This window comes from Agelaius tricolor, unplaced genomic scaffold, assembly GCF_023055355.1.
Source record: "Agelaius tricolor isolate 1412-34295 unplaced genomic scaffold, bAgeTri1.0.p SCAF_6, whole genome shotgun sequence".
NCBI classification, from domain to species: domain Eukaryota; kingdom Metazoa; phylum Chordata; class Aves; order Passeriformes; family Icteridae; genus Agelaius; species Agelaius tricolor.
In genome coordinates, this window is record NW_027269266.1 from 3,401,861 (window position 1) to 3,421,133 (window position 19,273).

The 19,273-nt window shown below is 45.1% G+C and overlaps 1 protein-coding gene across 2 annotated transcripts in view; it reads right to left on the bottom strand.

Moving 5' to 3' along the window:
• The window catches only part of ACVR2B (activin A receptor type 2B), a 113,274-nt gene that overhangs the window by 18,914 nt on the left and 75,087 nt on the right, over window positions 1–19,273 (bottom strand). For both annotated transcript variants that reach the window (XM_071428534.1, XM_071428532.1), the window contains exons 3-8: window positions 13,088–13,295; window positions 9,069–9,178; window positions 6,643–6,794; window positions 4,267–4,410; window positions 3,044–3,187; window positions 2,056–2,204 (exon numbers count right to left, since the gene is read on the bottom strand). In XM_071428534.1, coding sequence (XP_071284635.1) covers window positions 2,056–2,204; window positions 3,044–3,187; window positions 4,267–4,410; window positions 6,643–6,794; window positions 9,069–9,178; window positions 13,088–13,295 — 907 coding nt within the window. The remainder of the gene's footprint in view (window positions 1–2,055; window positions 2,205–3,043; window positions 3,188–4,266; window positions 4,411–6,642; window positions 6,795–9,068; window positions 9,179–13,087; window positions 13,296–19,273) is intronic.

Below are 19,273 nucleotides of genomic sequence, written 5' to 3' on the forward strand. Positions count from 1 at the left end.
AGCCGTGCCAAGTAGCTTTCCCATAACATCGTATGCGTTAGACCATCCTAAAATGGTCACTGCCAAAGAAAAGTGGCGTGAAAAGAAGAATTTTTTTTTTTTTTTTTCATGTAGCACTTCAAACTAGGGAATACAGAACAAGCAGACTATGAGTAATGGGTGAGTTAATTCGATTGAGACGCTGGAGATTTTATTTGCAGCTTCCACGTGGGGGCACTTTTGCACCAACAAGTGATTCCATAACCTTAATCTTCCTCGTAGTGCTGGGGGCCAGAGAGGAGTTGGCTGAACCCCTGGCCAGCAGTGACTGGGGAGTCCCACCTGGCAACCCCAGCATCTCCATCCATGTGCACTGTGGGAAGCCATTCAAAAACACCCCCCACGCCCCCCTCCCCAGATTTAAAATGCATTTAGTGTTTTCTTTCAAAAATAAAATTAAAAGGATAATCCGAGGGAAATCCCTTGTGTCCTGAAACCCCTCCTCCACTAGGTATGTGCTAAATTCACACAAATGCTGCATTCTACAGCTTTTATCACTAGCTAAATGGACAGGGACACTAATGAGCACGATCTGTTGCTTTAAAGCCTTTCTATAGCCTTCCTCTGTTCCCCACCCTCAGGAATTTTCATCTATAAACCACTGCCTTTATTCTACAGGGACGAATGTCAGGGACACAGGGGTCAGCTCCAGGAGCAGCACAAAGGCAGCTGCAGGTTCTTTCAAAAGCCCCCAGCTCTCCAAAACTTTCAGTTTTGGGGAGGTGGGGTGTTTTGGGGGCAGGGATACCCTTGCAAAAACGGGGATTATCTTGCCATACATGAAGCCAGGCCTGCTAGATCAGGTACAAATTGCTGCAGCTGGACGTGGGGTTTAAGTCCCTCCTAGATGAAATGCAGTGGGTGGTGGGGAGAGTATGGCCACGGATTACAGCCTGTAAATCCCTTCTGGAAATCTCCCCCATCCTGCCCTGCCACAGCAAACCACTCTGGAGAGATGCTTTAATCTAGGGCAAGCAGTGTGGGACTTTGGAGAAGGGCTGAAGCATGAGGATGGTTTAACCCAGCTGCTTTCCTGCTGTCCCCTCTGCACTGCCACCCAGGTGGGTTGAAGCATGTGCCAGGAGGTCTCAGGGGCAGGGTGGCCCCTGCTGTGGTGTCTCTCATAAGCACCCTGGCACGATTTGGGCCTTATAAAACTACAGGGAAAAGTAGGAGCCATTTCCTGCCTTTCCACAGTTTCTCCATTTTTTACCTAATGATCAAAGGCTCTGTGGGAAGACACACAGTGGAGTTATCAGTCTAAATCAGGGAAAAATAGGGTCCAGCTCTGGATACAGCCATTGTGATGGTGTTCACAGGGGTCTCAGGATGAGGTAAGAGAGGATTTGACTCTATGTTTTAGAAGGCTTGATTTATTATTTTATGATATATATTATATTAAAACTATACTAAAAGAATAGAAGAAAGGATTTCATCAGAAGGCTAGCTAAGAATAGAATAATAAGGAATGATAACAAAGGCTCGTGGCTCAGGCTCTCTGTCCAAGCCAGCTGACTGTGATTGGCCATTAATTAGAAACAACCAACATAGGCCAATCCCAGATGCACCTGTTGCATTCCACAGCAGCAGATAATCAATGTTTACATTTTGTTCCTGAGGCTTCTCAGGAGGTAAAATCCTAAGGAAAGGATTTTTCATAAAAGATGTCTGCAACACAGCCATAGAAATACACAGATCATAATGCAATGACTTTACCAAGCCAAGTCCTTTCAAAGAGTGGTTCTGCAGCAGCAGAATTCCCTTTCCACCAGAAGGGAAGAGTTGATGGAAGAGGGAAACCCCTACTCTTTGGACATTCACATCAACCATTGCCAACTGTGCTATTCCACAGGCAGGACACTTATTTGCCCCTCAGCATTTTATATGTGGTTGAAAAAAATTCTTGTCTTAGCACAGGATTTGCTGGGTTAAAAAGCCTTTACTTCCTAAAAGCAGAACTTCCTCCTCCATTCAACAGTATCATTTCAAAGACAGTGTCAACAAAAGAGGCTTTACCTGTGTGCTATGGCAGGTTTGTGTCCTTCACCTTTGCACCAGGGGACATCTTCATGAAGGTAGGACAAGCCACGGGCCATTGTTTCTGCAACATGGCAGAGCTCATTCCAGCTGATAATGTTGCCCTTCAGGTAATCTGTCAGAGAACCCTGCAGAACAGGACATTGTCAGTTCTTAATCACAGACCCCTCTATGTGACAGATGTGCCAACTCATCAGTTTAGAGAATGGTTTAGAGAGTGCTTGAAAAATCTGAGCCTTGATTTAATGGGGGGAGGGAGAGGAATCACTAATGAAAGGAAAAAGAAAAAATGAAAATCAGAATTGTCCATGAGTTTTCAGCCCTTGACAGCACAGACCTCCTGATGTCTACTCATCTGCCAGGGAGAGGGAGGGAGGTAAGGAAGGGAAAAAATCATCTTTAACCACAGCAATTCATCCAATCTCAGCAAGGGGAAAGCCCTCCATGCAAGATGAAGAATCACATCAGCTGGTTGTGGCAATGATTGACTCAAGAAGACCTTGGATTTACTGGGGGATAACACTGCTGGCTCAACCCCAGGTTTGCACGTTTGTTTTAAGTGTTAGCCATGGTTTATAACTAAAGCAATCCATGAAGGGGGAGATGTGCCCCAAGCCTCAAAAGCAAACATGGAGCCCACCTGCAAGGGGCAAGCTGGATCTGTGAAATCCATCTCCCTTGATGCTCATCTATGCACAATAAGAGATGGTGACCACTACAGATGTGAGCTGTGGCCTTTTGTGCCTCTCTCCCTTCCTAAATCCCACTTTTATTAATCCTTTATTTGTGTAGGAAAGCCTTGAAACTAAAGGAAGGGCATTTGAAGCAGGGGAGCAGGAACACTTTGCTACCACAGAATCATGGCCCACCAGGAACACACTGGGGGAATTACAGGGATTATGATCCTGCTGTACCACAACCACCTCCCTCTCTGCCTTCCCAAAATGTACATGCAATGATACATTACCTTGTCATGGAAAGCTGTGATCAGCCAGAGCTCTGTCTCCAGGTTTGTCCCCCTTTTCTCTGCTGCGATAAATTGCAAAAGGTTTTCATGCTTCATGCCAGGAGTGTTGAAAATCTCCCTCTCACTCTGCCAAGATTGCTTATCCTGAAGCAGGGAGAAAGGCACCATCAAAGATCACGCTTCCCTTTAAAGCAAACAGCTCCTTCAGTGCAGTCAGAGCTGCTCACACTACTCTAAAAATCATGCTCCTGTGTTGGGATGTGATGCATCCCTTCAAAAAAAGGCTGTTTTCCCTAAAGAAGAAAGACAAGTTGCTGTCCTCAGTCTCCCCTCTCCAAAATTATCCTCAGCTGTTCCTAAAGGACATGTGTGGGGAGCGGAGAGGAAGCCAAACTCAACCTTACTGAGAAATAATGTTTTTCAAGATTTCCTAAGGATACTTGCAAGAAGAAAGCCTGAGCAAACAGCACCCAGGATCAGCCTTGCAGTGTAATTGCTGCAATTGCAAAATCTAATCTAGGCTCTATTGAATATTTACTAGTAGGTCACAGCTGGCTTGGACAGAAGATGTGCAGATCTCCTTTGACAACAAATATGAGGTGAAAAAGTAATGAAGGAGACAGCAGAGGAGCACAAAGATATTTTTGTAATTCTCATTTCACTTGACTTTTGATTGCTTTACTCTTTTCATCTGCAATTCCTAGAGAATCAAGTCAGGAGCGTTCAAAGGTTTCCTAGAGCAGAAGACAGGAGCTGACAGAAACACTGCAGCACAATTAGCTCTCACAGCACCAGGGCTCTGCCTTTGGAGGCTGTAAACTGCTCACTAGCTTGAATCCAGATTTACAACCCACCCAGGCAGGACACACAAAGCCAGGGCTCTGGCCCTTTGTGTGCACTCTGGGCACTGCAGCTGCACCCTGCCCTGCTGGATTTAAACAACACAGGCATTTGTAGGGAAGTTAACAGAGCCTGTAGATTTCAGAATGTGCTTGTTTTTGCCCTTCTTGCAGCAAGTACTACTACAGGAAGCATTTGGTAATGAGATAACACAGGGAGAAGTGTAGGAAGGAAGGGTCCTTGAACTTTTTCGCCCAGCAGAAGAGCCCAAATGCATCTTCGATATGGTCTCAAAAACCATAATCTCTCCAGGCACTTAGAGCATCTCAGCACTGGTGGGGAAGCCCCTGGCAAGTAAGAGCCTAATGCAGTGTCCCTCTCACCTGAATAGGGAAGATTTTCACTGCTACATAGTCGTTCATCAGCTGAGCCTTCCACACGCAGCCAAAGCGTCCCCTTGCCTTGATCTCCAAGAGCTGCAGGGGCTTTAGGCCAACCAGGGGAGAAGGGGGTGGTGGGCCAGGATCCTGCACAAGAGAAAAAAGCACTGTCACCAGCTGAAGCTGGGCTGTAAAATAAAAGGAGGGGAGGAATCAAGATACTGCATGTGAGGAAAGTGTGAAGAAATAACATTTATTTAACACAAATTATTTAGGTGCTCTGTTTGCAGGAAGAACAGCCTGAAATTCCCTGTCTTGCTTGCTCTGTAGGGTTTTGGTACAGAACACATAAAACAATCTACACCTCCAAGTATCACTTTGTGACACTACTGCCTGCCATGCTCTGGGCAAAACCTGAATTTTCCTGTGTTTTCAAGGCAAAAGTTATTTTGGATGTAAAGCACTGATGTCCTCAAGGCTACCTGCTGCTGGAAGTGGGAACCTTGAGATCTTTGTGACCAGAGAGCCAACTACATCTAAAACCTGCCACTGCTCTTCCCTCCATTAGCATGTTCCATGCCACCCCAGCCATGGGCAGTGAACAGGTCTGTCAGCATCACACAGATCACATCTGTTTAAACTCTGCATTTGTCCAGGAGAACAATGTGACCCTGTAGGACCTGTGGGGTTGGAGCTCTGTCCTACCTGCTCTCAGATGGGAAAGGTTCACAATATCATAGAATGGTTTGTGTTGGAAGGGAACCTTAAAGATCACCCAGTTCTAACCCCTCTGCTAGGGGCAGGGATACCTTGCACTAGGCCAGGTTGTTCAGAGCCCCATCCAATCCAGCCTTGAACACTGCCAGGGATGGGGCAGCCACAGCTGCTCTAGGCACCCCGTGCCAGGGCCTCACCACCTTCACAGGGAAGAATTTTTTCCTAGTATCTAATCTAAATCTCTTCTCTTTCAATTTGAACCCATTCCCACTGGCCCTGTCACCACATGCTCTTGTAAAAAGTTCCCCTCTGTCTTTCTTGTGGCCTCCCTTCAGGTACGGAAGGCTGCAATTAGGTCACCCCCAAGCCTCCTGCACCATTCTCTGAGGGTTCATAAAACCTGAGCTTCATCAGGAAAAGTATCTTCCCTCCTCTCATAGAGCTGACAGGAACTTCATCTTGTCTTAGATCTCTGATGCTCTACAAAGCTGGCTGAAATCAGGCAATGGGTCTGAGAGTTTGGGAGGAAGGGCAGCCACCAAGCAGGGCTGTCTTAATTCCCTCCCTCAGCTATCTCAGACATGGTGGCAACCCCACCTAAACCCATCAGTCTGACACTTCCATGGAGGCCAACTGTGCTACCAGCTTCAAAAAGCAGAGAAGTGTTGGAACCCAGGAAATTCCTCTGGCTGCCCTGGAAGCCCTCCCTGCCTGGGGCTGTGAGTCTTCCAGGGCAGCCAGAGACCTTGGCACAGAGCCCAAGGCCCCTTTGATTTAGCCCTTGGAAAAAACAATTACCAACCTTTATATGAAGAACTACAAGTCAAGAAAGTTTAAGTAGAATGATAGTGAATTTATCACAGGGTGAAAAATAGATTTTTGAGTTTTTTAGAATGAGGGCTCAGGGTCCCAAGGTGGAGGAATTTAGGCATGCCTTGTCCTTTTTCCTTCTTCTTCCTAGCCTCTATCTTCTGGGTGACATTGTCATTTTTAGATTGGTTTAGAGTAGTGTTGTCATTACATTGCAAAGGTTCCATTTGCTAGAGTTTTGTACCTCCTTGATGTTTCTTGTAGGCAGCTCCTCTAGGCACTGACTCTTCCTTGTTCTTGCAGCAGCCAACTGACTCCAGTTCCCCCTCAACCAACCAATCCACTCTTTTATACTCTTCTTATTCGCTACAGCTGTGACCTGTTAAAATCAGGCCTGCTCCTAATCTTTGATAATTAACCCAGCTGCAACTCTTTAGGGAGTAAGATATTACTTTCTATACTACCTTTATTTACTTATATTCTATCCACCTACAGAGTAGAAACTCACTGTGTAACATAGGTGATAGGTATTGGGAAGTTATTGTAAATAGTGTACACGTAGTTTTTAGTATAAAAAGATAACATCACCTCTGAGGCAGTCAGTGTGCCTCAACCTGACCTGCCAGACAGATGTTGGCTGGTCGGAGAAAGAATTTTATAGATAAGAAACAATAAACAACCTTGAGTCTGAGAACTGAAGAGCTCTGACTCCTTCGACTGCCAGGCTGGGAAAAGAGACTTTCTAATACATCTCAGGATCGCTCTGATCAGCAGAGACTCCGAGAAGAAGAAAAGTTAGGCCACCTGAAAAGGGTTTTGCAAGTCCCAAACCAAGGGGAGCGAGTCCCTGACCTCAATGATGTCCACGTGGCCGTAGGGAGGCTTGCGGTGCCGGTACATCCAGAAGGCCAGCAGGATGGCCATGGACAGCACGGCGATGGGCAGCAGCGAGTACACCAGGATGTTCAGCAGCGACGGCGTCGGAGGCGGCGGCTCATATATGACTGTGAGGAAAGAGCAGGGTAAGGGAGGGAAAAGGAGCTTCAGGAATGCAGCAGCACTGCCAGCTGCACATCCAGAGGCGACCAAACCCCGTCTGTCCCTCCAATCCAAAGCTGGGTGGCATGTCCCATGATGATAGCCACAAGGGTCAAAATCATCTTTACAGTATGATTCATACTGATGGGCAAACCTTTTCTCCTCTGTGTTTATGGTCTTTAGTCATATTTACACTGGGTGTCAGCAAAGTAAGCCTTGCAATGCTACATGGACCACCTTTGGTGTTGGATGGGATGGCTGGCCAAGATCTATCTCCACAGATGAAACACATTCCACATGGTAGATGTAAAGGGGTATGACTAAAAACATAACTGTTTTTAGTCATAACTGAGGTACAATTACACCAAGAATCTACATCTTTATACACAAGGTGATAGGGAGTGGCATCTGAAGTTTTGTCTTTGTTTGTTCAAGCCCAAAAATGCAAAATTTTATGCAAAAATCTATTTTTACAGAACCAAGAATTTCCAATTCTTGGGGTTCAAAGGATGTTTCAGGAAGGAATTTGGTCCAAAGACCCCATCCATCAGAGGGATTTATAATGAATTGTGAAAGATGTGGAGGAATGGTTTTCAATATTGGCCAAGTGTCTACTGGCAAACTGACCAAAGAAGTTGAAAATTTTCAGGGCTTGTATGAGTTAAACAAATGGTATCTAAGCCTGATGCATTGGCTAAGGTTATCCAAACGTTGGTTTTTGGCTGATCAATGGGCAAAATCACATTGCTGAGGGCAAACAAAACAAAAAGACATAAAAATGCCACCATATTAAACTCCATGTTCACAGTTCTTGTATGTAAAACAACAGCATTCATAAGGCTCCATGGTTTTCACTTCTCCATAGAAGTAATGTTACTAATGGAGTTACAATGGCCCAAACCACACTTTGCAAGCTGAGCCTCCATCTGACCTTTATTTAAGCTAGGTATTTCTTGTTGAGATACATAAAAGCAGAACATTTCCTCCTCTTAACCCTTCCAAATGTATTAAGACAGCACGAAATCCCTTGCAGCATTGCTTTACCTTTCACAGTGATTGACAAGTTGTCAGTTTTTAGTAAAATGCTGCCGGAGCCACAATCAAATGCACTATTCCCACAGTAATTCTTGTTCCAAATTACATCAGTGTAGTTGAGACACAAACAATGGGAATACTAAATGGAGCCATGTTGCTATGTTGGAGACAGGGAAGGAAAAAATAGCAAGACTTGCCAAATTAAACAAAAAACTGTGAGAGAAAGAATATTTGCTACTAGGTTGCTACGGGTACATTAATAACAAGAGATAATATAACCCATGTAAACAATTAAAAAACTATCAGGACAGCTCAGGAAAATCTGATAAAGGTCTATTGGAACATCTCAGTAAATGCAGATAGCTCAAACCAACCTAAGGAAAAGATTCACCTGTTTTAATAGTTTTTATTGAATGATACTTTAAAAATTATACCTCTAAAAGAATCGTTGTTTTCCTATTAGCCTCTGAAGAAGGTCCTGCTATTACTTTTCTTCCTTGATGCATATCCACAGACTCTGAAAGCTGACACACACCCTTTCCCTTTCAATCCCCAGACCAACAAAACAGAATCAAATGCAAAAACCCCAGATGCTCAAGGTATCTGGAAACTCATGACCTATGAATTTAATGAGGAAGGCATCAAACACCTTCTAAGAGTTTGAGGCTCAATCCATGCTATATAAATCACTCTGCCCTCCTCCCCTGTGGGATTTTGTTTTGTAACATCCCACAGTGAACTGTCCACCATAAAGGAAACCTAACCTTACTGATGGTATCCAGTGTTGGTACAGCCTTAGCCATAGAGTGAAACAACCAATTCTTAAAGAGCTGTAGCAAAAGGATTTCTGACTTCATAACCAAAACATCCAACAACTCAATGTTGATTTGAAGATGAATCAGGGGAGGTTTAGGGCAAATATTAGGAAAAGGTTCTTCACACACAGGGTACAGGTTGGGTTGGGCACTGGAACAGGCTCCCCATGGAAGTGGTGACAGCACCAAGCTCCGAGTTCCAAGGAGCTTTTGGACAATGCTCCCAGGCACAGGGTGTGGATCTTGGGGGTTTCCTATGCAGGGCCCGGAGTTGGACTTGATGATGCTTGTGAGTCCCTACCAACTCAGAACTTTCAATGTTTCTATTAAAGTCCTTGGAAAATGGTCAAGAAGAAGAGCCCCCAACTCCTCATCCTCCCAAGCACTCACCTTCTGGGCCGGTGACTTCAGGCAAGTGGGTAAATTTCTCATTGCAATAGTTGCCCTCGCAGCAGCAGAAAAACACCTGAGGGTTTTCTTCTGTGGCTACACACTCCTGCCTGCACCAGGGACAGACAGACATGGAAGGAAGGGGAGAGAAAAACATTGTCAGCCAACTCCTGCCTCTTGCCTTTGGGAGCCAACCTGCCCCAAATTGTCCTCTCCACACACCTTCTCCTGCAGCTGCACTGCACAGACCAGCAGTCTCCACTTATGGAGAACAACTTGGCACTCAAACACCCCAGTGGATAGCAAAGACCCTTGAAAAGACTGCAAAGGAAACAAATGCTTCCATATGTACTGAGGGCATTAGATGGTGAGTAATAAATAACAGCCGCTGCTGCTAAGAGAATGAGAAGGAGAAAAACGACAGAGAGACGCCTCAGTCCCTGAGCAGTGACTTTCCCACAGCCCATATGAACACTGCCAGGGCAGAGAAGTATTTGATGATGCAATTAAAGATTGTGCCATAAAGCACACATGACGAGGGCTGAGCTAAGGCTGCTCCCACAGCCTTTAAGCATCACCAGCTCTGCACACTCGAAGGGCACCAGAAGCAGCAGCCACAGCCCTGCTGCAGCAGGAGAGAGCTGCAGGTCTGAGGGCATGCAGTGATAGCTCAAGGTAATGGTTTTGACTGAAAGGGGGCAGGTTTAGGTTGGATATTAGGTACAAATTCTTGACTGTGAGGGTAGTGAGGCACTGGAACAGGTTGTCCAGAGATGCTGTAGATGCCTCATCCCTGGAAGTGTTACAAGGTTAGGTTGGATGGGACTTGGATCATCCTTGGGCCTGTGGAATGTATCCCTTCCTATGGCAGGGAGCTGGAGATGATCTTTAAAAGTCCCTTCCAACCCTAACCATTTGAGGCTCCTATGATTCTCATTTCATTTCTATTGTTTTTAAGTTTAATTTTCAAGTGCTGTCTCCTTCATAAAAAGCTTATTTCTACATAAAAACCTTTAAGAAAATGAGGTTGCAGCTCTCATTTTCTGCCTTTGCCTCTTATTCAGGTACTGCTACAGCCTTCCCAGCACTGAGATTTCCTTCCATGTTGTGCAGGGCCTTAGGGGACTTCCATGGATCAAACCTACTCCACTTCCACACATCCTCCCTCTCCCCACAGATCAATGCCAAAAGAGATGTGCAGTGATTTTTGCAGTACTTTACCTGTCATTTCTTTCTGTTTCTTAAATGCTGCTTCCCTTCCCTGCCACCTTTTGCTGTGCTATGCTCTGGTTTTAGTTATTATGCTTGCAGAGCTGCTCTCCACAGAGAACTGTATCAAACTATTTCCTGAAGCCCAGCTAAATTATATGCATAACTTCCTTCCCTCGACCACTTGGAGGAAGTAGCAAAACAATCATAAGCATTTGACATTATTACTCATTTCTGAACCCATGCCAAGCCTCCCTTTCTGTGTTATCACTGACATACTGCCACGAGAAGAATGGAAAGGGCTCTCTTCAATCCCAGCCCTGGGTAGTTTTCAGTGCTTTACTCCCTTTGGGGGGAAAAAAATGGATATAGCCAAACTGTCTCCTCCAAGGTCTCAGCTGGGAAGCACTTGGTTTTTTCAACTTCAAAGCAAAAAAGCAGCCATTTGACTTATTCGAATGAACAAAGATGTTTCAACAAGTTAAACAGCATTTCCAGATGCTTTTTTGTGAAATCAGATAACAAGCCCTTTGGATTTAACAGCATCAGTGTTCAGAGTCTTCAATAGAAAACACATCCTTTGCTAAATCTGTTGGTTAAAAAATCAAGCTAATGAGTGAAAACAGCCTGCTCCACATCTGCAGTTCATTATCCCTGTCTCTGAGTGAAGCCATCCAGGTATGTATGACATGTTACACTTAGCAAATCTTACAGCTGAGGCAGAGGGAGAGAAGGACACATTTTTCTGTGGCAGGGAGGGCACGTTTCAGAGAGGTTCACGTGCTCTGCAGGGGAATGTGAACATGACCTCTCCAGCAGGGCTGTGTAAATAAACGAGAGCACACAAGTCGATTTTTAAACACTACCTTTTTCCTATAACCTTAAATGTACATGTGCCACGTTCTTGTTTCCTCAGGATAAAGAACAGAGTAAGGAGCTGTCACCCTCAACGTCCCACCCTTGCACTCCAAAATTTTTCCACATTCTGGTGACAAAGGAGGCAGCACTTGGCACATCCCTTCTGCAGCAACCAGAATAGGGCCATGCCCTGCATCCAGGGACACAGAATACAGGTGCATCTGCCAAGGATGCTTCCAGAAACTCGGCATCCAAAAGTGCCAGAGACACAAAGGGCATCAGCACAGCACCACTGATCGAAAAATCGTCTTCTTAGCCACTTTTGCCACCTTGGGATGCAAAACTGCCTGCATGGAAGTCTGCCAAGGGCACTCAAGGGAAGAGAAAAAAAATGAAAAGGACTGCATTTAAAGAGGGTTTATTCCTTTATATAATTAAAGCTAACCTTTATTCCAAATGTTGCTTTTGATATTTGTACTGTTTTTTTAATTCTCAGAAGGGCTTTTAGCTTTGCCCTGGAACTTGTGGCTTTGAAAAGTCAGGCAATGGAATATTGGATGCTCAATTCTAGGGCTGCAAAAGGCTGGTGAGGAGCCCTGGAAACTTTTTACCATTGTAACAGAGCAACACATTATGACAGAGTTTAAGAAACACTACATCCCTGCAGAGACACTCAGTGACAATACAAGTGTCACTGGATATGAGAGCAGGCACTGAAAGGAGAAATCTGTTTACAGTAAACACTTCTGCTTGCAAGTAGGAAACTACAGTGACCTTCTATTCTCAGAAGAATCGGCACTAAGATGACTAATGGGCCAAGGAGGATTGATTTATTGGGAAAGAATAAAAATTTAACTATATATAGAGCCTGGCTACTCAATTGGCAAGGGAATAGGTGTGGTAGGAAAGTAACTCTGGAGCTAATAATAGAGCAAAGATGAGGAACAACTTACAGTCGAGATAAGCCAAGACAGCAGGCACAAAAGCAGGGGAAGTGTACAGCACCAAAGGGAGAAAACACTGCAGCCATGGCACAAATCTAGCTCCAGCTTAACCCCACAGCTTAGCACCTGATCTTCCCAAAACTTTCAGAACGAGACACTACAAAGAGGCACAACTGAGAATTGCAGAAGGGTGAGATCGACCCACATCGGTGTTATATCAAAGGAAATCCTTCAATTCTATGTTGCTAATCTTTATTGAAAGGGCTGGGCTTGGCTTGGTTGGTTGGTCCTTGGTTTGGGGTTTTTTTAACAAAAACCCTGAGCTCAGAGCTACCCAACATTGTCCTTTTCAACCACAAAATTTCATAGGGCTGTTTTCTTTAGCTGCAATTCTTTCCCCTTTGTAGAATTGCATCAAGGGAAGTGAGAAAAGACTAGTTAATTTTCCCAGCTATTTAATGAGGCTGGAGCCTTCACACTACAAAACCTCACTCCTTTTCAGCTTGCTACAAGCAGTGACACACAAACTCACATTGCTTTTGCTCTCCACTCTTTCTCCTGGCCCTCCTCTTCACTCAGCCAAAGAACAGTGGAACTTTTTGCAACATCACAAACGTCAGAATATCTCAACCTCTAACCACCCCCAGATATCTGTGCTTTTCTAGACAGCTCCAAATGATTCCAAGTTTTCACTTCTATCACCAAATGCTCCTGGAAGAACATATTGCTCTTCATTTGATGGTACAGGACAGGTTTTTCAAAGAATGCCAGAATTATCAAAGCTTTGCTAGGGAAAAAACAAACAAAACAAAACACAACACAAAACCCCTAGAAGTGATTTTTGCAGCTTCTATTTAGAAAGTCAAAGCAGGTAAGTGACAATTCCGAGAGCTACTTTTGCCAATTAACTTGGACTTGCCTTCTTTCCCTCTATGCAAAAAAATCACCAGCTTTTACACCTAGAGGGTCGATTAAACCTGTATTTGGATAAACCAGCTGGGCTATTACCTGTCATAGCAGTTGAAGTCATCCAGCCAGCAGCCTTTCTTCACCAGCTCAATGGAGCCCGAGTTGTTTCTCCAGGAGGCGTAGCAGTGCAGCCGTTTGTCCTTCTCCCCCTCGCAGCGCTCCACGCCGCTCTGGTTGGTCTTCTCCAGCTCCCAGTTGGCATTGTAGTAGATGCACTCCCTTGTCTCAGCCTCCCCGTGGCCTGGCCCTGAAAAATCAAGCCCCAGGAACATTCAGGCAAAATCGGAAATAGGGAATTTATGGCTCTGTTTTAGGTGATGCATGAGCTTGATTCCCTAGGAGCTGAGCAGCTCAGCAGTGAGAGCTTCAGCACAGCACAGAGATTATTCTTCTCTTCTGGGGTGAGGTGGGAGATGGAGAGGTCAGGTTTGCCTAAGCTCATGGCAAAGTCAAGAGCCAAGCTCAGACCTTCCCAGATCTCCTCTGGAAAATGCTTCAGCCTTAGGACCCTAAAACAGGGGATGCACGAGGCAATGCATGCCCAGGAATGTTTAACCAGAAACCTTGTTTAGCAAAGACAACCTGCCAGGGTGCTACTCAATGCTTACTGGGGTGTCAGGCAATGGAGTTACTCTCTCTCTGCACCACTACTTTGGGAAACACCACCTAAAAATACCCAGTTTCTTCCACGGATGTCACTGAGAACAGATAATATTCATCCTGCAGAGGGGGGCCAGACCAGTGGCCATTCCTCACTTAGATCCTGGTTCAGGCTTACTTGGGTAAGACTCCACATGATAAATGTCATGGTTTTAACTGCATTTGACACAGCTCACAGTGCCTCTCCACCCAAGCAAGACCTTCAGCAACAGAAAATTCTGTTCCCCAAACAACACTGGCCACCCCAAATGGATGCTTGGCCACCACAAACAAAGCCAATGAGTCCATAGCCAGTGGGTCTTCCCTCCTTTAAAGCCTTGTACCAAAGGACTGTGGAGCTCCTGCCTCAGGGAAACAATTCCCCCATAGCCACCATGTGGCAGAACTGAAATTCAATTGCAGACGCATCCATTAAAACCAGTCAAATAAGGGAACACTGATATTTGCAGGTGTCTTGTTCTGTCCTAAACCTTAGAAATCCTCTCTTCACCTGGAAATACTCTGCTTTGTGGCATTTTGAGGATTAGTTTAAAAGAAAATGAAGAATGAAACAAAGACAGGTCTTGTAAGCATACAAACACAAAAGATACCATGAGCCTTGTATCATGATGGTTCTGTAAATCCTGAAATGCCCTGCAGCCATCTCTCCTTGGGATTACCCAACCTAAGGTAAGGTCAGGCCTGGCCATTATTTTGATGGATTGCAATCATGGAAAATGTAGGTATCTCAATAAAATGTGTTGACAGCTGGGTAGAAAACACAAATAGGTCCCACAGGATGGTGAAACAAAAGTGCTGTGCTCCCAAAATAGCCAGACCTCTGTGAAGCCTAGAGCTAAATTTCTAGTTAGAAAACCACAGTTCTGAATAAACTAGGGGTGGTGGGCCTAACCTGCTCCCAATCCCAACACCTGGACTCAGCACTGGGTAATTTTCATGGCACGGAGCAAACTCATCACACTAGGAAGATCTCTTTGCAAGCTGCTGAGGTGTTCAATCCTTCAATAACACTTTTTAGGAGGACTGCTTGATCTGCATCGTGGGAGAGACTGCAAGGGAATAAGGGTATGAGAATGTCATAAAGCTGACTTCTGAAACTGGAAATTATATTCAAAGCACACACGAACAAGAGCTCAATTTCAATAGCACCTGCAGGTTTTATCAGCTCTTGCAAAGCTCCATCAGAGTTTTCCTCTGACAAGTTGCTTACAATAATGAAAACAACCTACCAATATCCCTCAACACAGAACAATGTCAATATTGACACTCCTTGTTAAAGCCTTGATATTTGTTCTCTTGATACTTACACTGTGCTTCTTTAGGGCAGATTAAGCATTTTTGCTAAATACTGGTTAAATCAGCAGGAAGGTAAAAGAGCTTTCTCTTGTGTGTGGGGGTGGAGGGCAATATCTTTTTATTTATAAAGGAAATAATAAATAACTTAACTGCATAGAATCATAGAATGGTTTGGGTTGGAAAGGATTTTTAAAGGTCATCTAGTCTGATATCCCTGCAATAAGCAGGGACATCTTTAATTAGACCAGGTTGCTCAAAGCCCCATCCAACCTGACCTTGAATACTTCTAGAGCCACCACCTTTGTGGACAACCTGGGCTAGAGTTTCACCACCCTCATTGTAATAAGTCACATGGCTTCCAGCTGGTACCTGACACCTAATCCTCACTTATCATCTTCTCCACTCCTGGAAATACACTTTGTAATATCATTTCTATCATCCCAAACTGAATATCACTTTTGATCAAGACAGAAATTTTCTCTCCCTCCCCAATTCCATCTCCCAGCAAGCTGGAAGGTTTAATGAACAATTCCACTGGAAAACAGCCCCAAAATCTAATCCTAACTCAGCCACCATCATCTGCAACCTCAGGCAATATTGTGTAGCCTCTGTTTTCCCCACCATAAGCGACAGCCAATGCGACGCACAGAGCCGCGGTGAGATTTGATATTTCCACTGTGCTTTGGAAAGGGAATGTGGAAAAGATGTGAAGCAGGAGCTGTATCGGCTCTGGGACCAGCAAACCAAGGCTGCTAAATCCTGTGTTGAGCCCAGGCTCCCTTCCCCCAAGACAGTTGTCTTTTCTGGAACAAGTTTCAGCTGAAGAGTAAGAGCTGCTTGCAAACACGCAAACCCAACTCTGCAAACAGCGACCGCGCCAGGAAAAAGGCCTTTCCCAGTTTTCCCCCCGCTGTTAAAGTTTAGATGATTTGAATAAAAGCATGCATAAAGTTTGAGATGACTAAATAGATGTATGCTTTCTTTATAACAGCTCCTAAGGATGCTTGCATTAAGAAGACACTTTAAAAACCTGTGTGTTTGTTACCTGCTCTCAGATCTCTTTAAAAGCCATTTGGTAGGATCCTCGCCCCGCTGGGTGCTCACGACTGCAAGAAACCCTTCTGTTTGTACCCAAGATGGTCTCAGCAGGAAGGGGCACGGCTCCAGGTCTGGGTATTAATTTACCTGCTGCTTTAGCTCATCAAGAAACACTCACACCTTGCTCTGTAATGGATCACGCAGAGACCAAAGTTTGCAGCTAACTGCCTGTTCTGCACTCGCTGCTGTAAAACCCTCACTGAACAGAGGGAGGGGGAGTCCAAACAGGGGCTTGTCCCTTTGAGAGAGAAAGGTGGTGACTAGGAGAAGGAAATCTGAGCTTTGCTCATCCATCCCCAGAGAGCTGTGTAGATTTTTCTGCCTCTTCTTCCCCCATTGAGCAATGGACACCCCCAAGGCCACCGTAGGTCTGTAAGAAACACTGAGCTGGACATTAGGGAATGGTTTTAAATGAAAAAAACATTTAGATTTGATATAAGGATGAAATATTTTTCTCAGTGAGGGTGATAAAACACTGGAACAGGTTGCCTAGGGAGGTGGTAGATGCCTCATCTCTGGAAACATTCATGGTCAGGTTGGACAGAGCTCTGAGCAACTTGATGTCATTGAAGATGTCTCAACTGCAGGGGAGTTGGACTAGATGCCCTTTAAAGGTCCCTGCCAGCCCAAACTATTCTATGATTCTGCCAAGTGACAAAGGCATGGAAAACCATGTCCTGCTTCTCATTTCAAGTTGTAAGAAGAATCAGAGGGTGTCCCACCAAATATATGTGCAGGAAGCACTTGTCTCCCTCCACTGGACACAGCTGATGCATCAGCACAACAAGGATTTGACTGGGCTGCCCTGTGCCCCCAGCAGTACAACCTGGCTCAAGAGAAGTGTTGTATCAAACCTGAGCATCTGACAGGAGTAACACCATGAATTTTGGCCAAAAGGTCCTTTCCTGAAACAAAAGTCTTTCAGTGCAGTCACAAACCACAGCTTGAGACAGATTAAAGGGGTTGTGCCCCCACAGTCCTGCTCTCCCCTCCTTACTCTTGTAATCTCCCTCATAGCAGCCTTGGTACATTGGAAAGCTCTTGAGTGCCTTCATTTGGTGGAACTGCCTGGTAACATCCTGCTCATTTGGGAAGACAAATAAACACCCCAGAGAACTGCTCAAATTTTGGCAAAAAATCAATGGAACTTGGGTGCGATGAAATATAAAATCTTTGCTAAGCAAATGTTTGAAGATTGCTGTTGGAACCTGGTCTCATTCATTGGGCCCCCCATTCCTCTCCTGCCTAAGCCTATTCCACCAGCCACAATGCAAAATTTGGGAAGAAAAAGTTGCAAAGCAGAAGCATGTATGTGGGGCAGGAGCATGGACATGGGGCAGGAGCACAGCATCCCCAGCACTGCATCCCACTCTCAGCTCTCTCCACAGGAAAGAGCCTCGTGCCAGCAGCCAGGCAAAAACAATCAACTTTTTAATATCACAATCCACAAATTGTCATTTAAGCAATAAAGCCTGAAGTCCTGTTTGAAATCAAAGTCTAAGGAAGAATCAGGCTTTGCAGGAGCAGATGGGTTTCTGGCATCCCACTGCATCCACCCAGCGCTTTGGGGATGACGCAGCGTGGCTTGTCCCTGAACAAAAGCTGCACAGAAATACCTTTACACAAAATACCAAGCCTAAATAACTCCCATACATCGCACAGGCAGAGGGAGGCTACCCACCATCACCCATTTTTGGGGTGGAAATCAACTTTTTGACCTCAGTCCTGAGGAGCTGTCATTATGCTGATTCCCCTGGGTCAATTTTCTGCTCCAAATGACTGGAGTATCACTGGGTTTCTGCCAAGCAAGACCCCCAGCACCCATCTGAGGCACATAATGATGGGAAGAGCAGTCGAAGCACCATGCGACATGGGAAGACCTCTCGCCTCTACTTGGGAGTTACAAGGCACAGAGGGAGCTCATTAAAAAAAGATCCTCGTGAACTGAAGGACTTCAGCCTGCTGAGACATGGGACCTTGCTGCTGATCTGAGACTAAACCCTGCTTTCCTAATTTGGAGTCGCTGACAGATCACTGAGAGGCTGTATCATTATCCAACAGCTTCTAAATTATAGCCAAGATCCAGTGTAGCAACTTCCAGGTCTAGGTGTTAGCAGTTGCCAGGCTCCTAACTCATAATTAGATACATAGGGAATATCTTCCCCAAGGCTGAAGGCTGCTATAAATCTCAGCTCTTTATCTCTGCCTGTCCCCTTTTGAAAACCTAAAATGAAAGTATATAGGAAAAGATGGGATGTGTCAAAATAGTCTGCATAAACACTGAGTGATTTACCAGACAGTCTGTTTGCCTGACTGTCAAAACCACAGGGCTTTCTATATGAAGCAGTGTATGCAACTGAAGTTATTTGCAAACACTTCGTTATGTCCCTATATAGCTATTTGTACATGCAATTTTATAATATAAAACGGCAGAGATTGTGCACTGAATTGGGGTAATTGCCCTCTAATTTGGAGGGTAATTGCATGCAGCAATTAAGCAACTGTGGATGCATTCTTGCACGTGTGATTATGGAAGTCGGGCCCTTTGTTTGAGGTTTGGGTTTTGCTTTCAAGAGCTCTCCCTCAAACCATGGCAGGGGTGAGCAGAGCTGGGAAATCAGGAGCTGCTGGGAGCTCACCTTGCAGTGCAGCATCTGCTGGGATGAGCCACTCACCCCCTTCCCAGGCGATGCTAAACCAGCTGCCTCCGAACCCACAGCTGCATTTTGGCACAGCCTTCAGTGGGGGACCACAATCTAAGCATGTGTGGAGCACTCTCGGAGGCACTGGTGGGGAGGGAAAGGCAGGGAAAGAGGGCTGCTGCCTCCCTCTGCCAGACACCTGCCCAGAAATCACGTGCAGGACTGCAAATGAAAGAATTTCAAATAGTTGCTGCTAGAAATTCAAAATCAAGCCAGATTGAAGAAGGCTTGCAACTGAGAATGTTTGGAAAATGTTGCTCTGGAGAGACCACCCAGTTGCATCTCTCCAAAACAAATGTGAGATTTCTAAGCCTTGCTCCAGCACTTATTCCCCAAGCAGGGTGATTTCATTCCTGCTGTACTTACATAATAGGGGCTAAATACATTTTTAGGCAAAGCATCAAACTCGTGATGACATCTGTGGTTAAGCACGTAACTGCACAGGAGGATTTGGAGACTTGTTGCTTTT